Source organism: Solanum verrucosum, unplaced genomic scaffold (genome assembly GCF_900185275.1).
Source record: "Solanum verrucosum unplaced genomic scaffold, falcon-dt-bn FXZP01000199.1, whole genome shotgun sequence".
NCBI lineage: Eukaryota > Viridiplantae > Streptophyta > Magnoliopsida > Solanales > Solanaceae > Solanum > Solanum verrucosum.
Genome location: NW_026020049.1, coordinates 2029396 through 2033869, shown reverse-complemented (window position 1 = coordinate 2033869; position 4474 = coordinate 2029396). Strand labels below are relative to the sequence as shown.

Below are 4474 nucleotides of genomic sequence, written 5' to 3'. Positions count from 1 at the left end.
ACCCTATTCTCCCTCTATATATTTGCTTGGTGTTCACTGTGAAAGGGGGGATTCTTTTTTGGGAGTTGAATTTTTTTTTAAGGTGTAGAGAATAGCTCAAGTAAGCAGTGGAAAAGACATATAAAAACACATTCGAAAAGGGAAGTGTGAGTTAGTTCCTTTAGAATCTCATTCTTCTTGCTCGGTTGTCATCGTTCTCCCTAAGTTGGCTCGAATTCGAATCACTATTTAGGTTCTCTGTTTGCTGTCCACATCTGACTTCGGTGGAGAAAGCTTCATAGTTCAAGCTCGTTGTCCTGGTCGCTGCCCAAAAAAGGTAACTTTTATTCCCGCTTATGACTCATTTTGTTTGCTAATGTGTTGGCTTGTTTATTGCTTGATCATGACAAGTTGTTTGAGTGCTGGAAATTTAGAAATGTTTTTTTTTGACATGTTATTCACTTTGAAGTGGCCTCGCTCTGCTCATCTTAGTGTTGCTTTTAACGAGTTCTGCTATGAGTGTCGACGACTCCGTGTGGTTTCTTTCCTATTTGTTTGTATCATGTCATTGTTAATCTTATTTTGTTGGTTGCAAAATTGTGGTTATATGATATGTGAAAATGCACCTGTATTTTATTTATTTGTCACTCTAGTTTGCATGAATCATGTGAGCCGTAATGAACAACCTGAATTATTTTCCCCCCGTGTTGTTTACCCTTTTTTTTTGTTTTCTAACATGCTAGTAGGCGAGAGTTTGGTTGTTCTATGTCTTGAATCAGCCTAGTTTCTTGTCGCACTGTTAACCGTGGTTGTTCATATGCTAATTTGTTTTCAAAGTAGCATGTTAGTTTTCACTTAAGAATTTGTCTCCAACAGCACAGTCAGTTCGAGTCAAGAGGTTTCGATTTCAAAATAGTCTTTATATAGCTGTGGTATTCTATCTAAATGTGAAGGAATTTAAGACTTTGCTTTTAACTTTAGTATCATTTACTAGCTGGCCTATTATTATTATTATCATTATTTTATTTCATTTTTATTTATTTGGCAGTATAGTATATGTGTCGCTGAAGGGATGTTACCTTAATGTTAAAACAATAACTAGTTCACTAATAGGGAATTTGTTTCCTTGATTGATTAATTTACCTTTGTAGTTGAATTGATCACTTAGGCTTTTGCTTGGAGTTAAAGTTTGTCAATTAATTTAAAAAGAGGAATTGGGTCTTTCTGTTATTTATTCTTCTGAGTATGCTAAAATTTTCCACTTAATAATAATTGAGTCTGGGAAAGTTCATGAATTAGAATTAATGTATTTTGTCTACCCGAGAAAAATGAGTTAATTGGGCGCATCTTGAATTTCGATTGTTGAGTAGTTACATTCCGAACATGAGATATCACAGTGTGTGTGTTCTTTTATTTTTATTCTTTTTATACTTTGGTTATGGCCATGACACAATACTAATTCTTATTTTTATTCTTATTTATGTAAAATCCGCCCGAGTTCATCATGAACTCCCTCCTCCTCCCTTTGCATGTCATTTGGGCCACGAAGGCCTAAACTCATTTATCCTCGAGTCAGCCGACAAGCAAATTTGAAGAACAGGTCCCTCAAAATTTGACGAACGGGAATTGGAAGTTGATACATCAAGAATATAAAATAATATGCATTAAGTGTATATATTGTATATTGAAACAGAACGAGGCTCCCAAGCCTGTCTCTTTACCCCGAGTTGTATTTTGTTATTTTGGGTCTAAGCCCCCCTCTGTCATCATTTATTATTATTGTGTTAGTTCTTAGGACAGGAAAAATTTGGGCCTAAAGACAATAAAAGATGATTTTTTTTGTTAGTTTAGGACAGGTACATGTGACTCTGATGGGCCGAAGGCCCAAAACGAAAATGGGCCCAAATACTGGCCCAGGCAGACAGGAAAACCAGACTTGGGCCCATCTTTTATTACTTACGTCTTACATTCGCTTACTTGTTATTATTTGCATACTTGTCTTTTAAATAATTTTAAGGTCATCACAATTCAAATTCCCTAAAGATAGCCAACCCGAATTAATCTTTCTTTTTTCCAAATTAAGTAAGCATTCATTTTTACTCAACTAAAAAATATATATAACAATATTTTACTTAAGTAATGTATTTTAATATTTTCCCCCTTTTTTCCATTAAGATAACTTAAACCTTTAAAAATTTGTTAAATTTTTCAACTTATCTAAAGTAGGCTCACCTTTTAAAACATTAGCCAAATAGTTAATCACCGGATAACCGCATGTTAGCGGGCATTTCGAGTGCTTTCAAATCCTTCCCGAAATGCTAATATGAACCTCGAACCCCCTTTATTATTTTTCATTAGATTTTCCGTTTTAATCTTTTTGAAAAAAAAATAGTTTTCTTGATTTTTCTTTAAAAATTAAGTGGCGACTCTAAAACCAGTCAAAAATATATTTCTAAATAAAACAGAATGGCGACTTCCGCTGGGGATTTGAATGGTTCTAACCTTAAGATTAATTATTTGTCTATGTGTTTAACGGTTTGCTTGTTTAAATTATCGTATCTTATATTACTTGTAGCATTCATGGCACCCGATTCTGCCAAACGGCAAATAGATTGCATTAGGAAAAGGTGGTTACGTGGCTTACCACGGCTGTCCTTCAGAAAAAACACAAGTTAAATCATTTGGAAGTGATAAATGAATAGTTGGCTTGTGGTCATCCAACGTCATTTATTAGACTTCACCCTGTTGTTTGTCCGACTCGGGTAACCGTCATTTCTAAACCAATTCTAGTCAACCTAGAGTAGAGCGAAACCAAATCCAAATCTAAGCATTAGCCTAATACGGCTTAATACCCAAGGCGTATTAAGTCCATTAGTAAAACCGCCAAAATCATGTCTAAGGTCCACGACCTAACGACATATCATATTGTTTGACATTTGAAAGATGTATGTGTAGATACCTGATTGTTGCCTATTTGGGGAGGGAATCTTAACCGTGCTTTATTTTGTAGGTATGGATCGATTTCCTAAATTCGACATGGTAGTGGAAGCCCCAGTTTTGCTCAAGATGTGGTACAACGACCTCACTGTGGTCCACAAAAGGGTCCTCAACAAATATATAGGAGCCCTAACAGAACTCATCAACATGGTTGGGTGGCCCGAATTGATTGAAGTCCTCACAGGCTATTGGGACAATAAGAAAATGGTGTTCCGATTTGGAACCATGGAAATCACCCCGATAATTGAGGAAATTCGGGACGGAATAGACACAGTCGGTACAGGGCTTGAAGGAAGAGTGAGAAAACGGGAAAACATTTTAATCCCTAACAAGCCTACCCTTGAGGATATTGTAAACTGGCTCGGATTAAGAAAGGATTGTGCTTATTGGGCCGAAGGTTCTAGCGTTTTTTTCATGGATCTTTCTGTTAGATTCGGGGATGCGAGCTTTTATGTGAATTACAACCAAGAATTCAGGGTCACTTTCAGAGAATGGGACGGGATCAGACCTTTGGCATTTACCATCGCACTATTAGGCACCATGGTTTTCCCACATGGCCCGAGCCTCAGTATCAACACCCGAGTGATAATGTTTGCGCACACTCTGTTCCACGGGCATCTGAACCAAGGGCAAGTAAAGTGTTATCCTATCGCACCTGTCATCCTTTCCGACATGTACCGTGCTTTGGGGAAATGCAAGGAAGGGCATCGTTACTTTCAGGGTTACAACCTTCTTCTTCAATGGTGGATAATGAGTCACTTGGTGAAGAGACACGGAACTCAAGAACTCTATACCCTCGATGAGCATAACGCTTTTAAAAGTTTGAATGACATGTTAATCTGGGCAGACTTAGAAAAAAGAAGAACCAGAGAAAGATGAGCATAAATTTTTTCTAGGTTGAGAGAAGAAAACATCCAATGGATGTTCGACCGTTTCATCTCGAAAGATGCCATAGTACGGGGCGACAGACAACTTGTGCTTCCTCTGCTAGGTATTCGAGGTATTCGCCCATATGCACCCATCCGGGTCCTGAGACAGTTCGGAAGAAGACAGACTACACCTCCAGAAGCATACTACCGTATCTATGTGTTCGACATCGGGGATGATAGAGTGCCTGAGGCTTCAGAGATGCTGAGAGAATGGAAAAGAGCAGTGCGAATGAACAAGGACACTATTGCCATAGATCGATTTAACGCGGGGTACGATGAAACTTACAAAGCTTGGTTGAAGCGCAATATACAAGGTATCTCATTCTCAGTTCCGAACATTTACCGCAGTGTAGAGGACAAAGAGTCCAAAGCTTTGATAGAACTAAGAGAGGTAAGAAGAGAAGCCCAGGAAATGCACGAGGAATTTCTTCGAAAGCAAGAGGAGGATAAGTACGCCCTCGAGAGCGTAACCCAAGAATTAGAAAGCTTGAAAAGCTATTTGGGAGAGCTTAACTTGTGGATTGGAGATAAGAAAACCGAAATGTGTCTCGAACACTGGGAAGAGAAAG

At 38.1% G+C, this 4474-nt stretch overlaps 1 protein-coding gene across 1 annotated transcript; it reads left to right on the top strand.

The window, feature by feature from the left end:
* The first annotated feature begins 2991 nt into the window (after positions 1-2991).
* LOC125823190 (uncharacterized) lies at positions 2992-3855 on the top strand. The gene has a single exon (XM_049502612.1). It carries the CDS (start codon positions 2992-2994, stop codon positions 3853-3855), a length of 864 nt encoding a protein of 287 aa, XP_049358569.1.
* Positions 3856-4474: the final 619 nt, after the last annotated feature.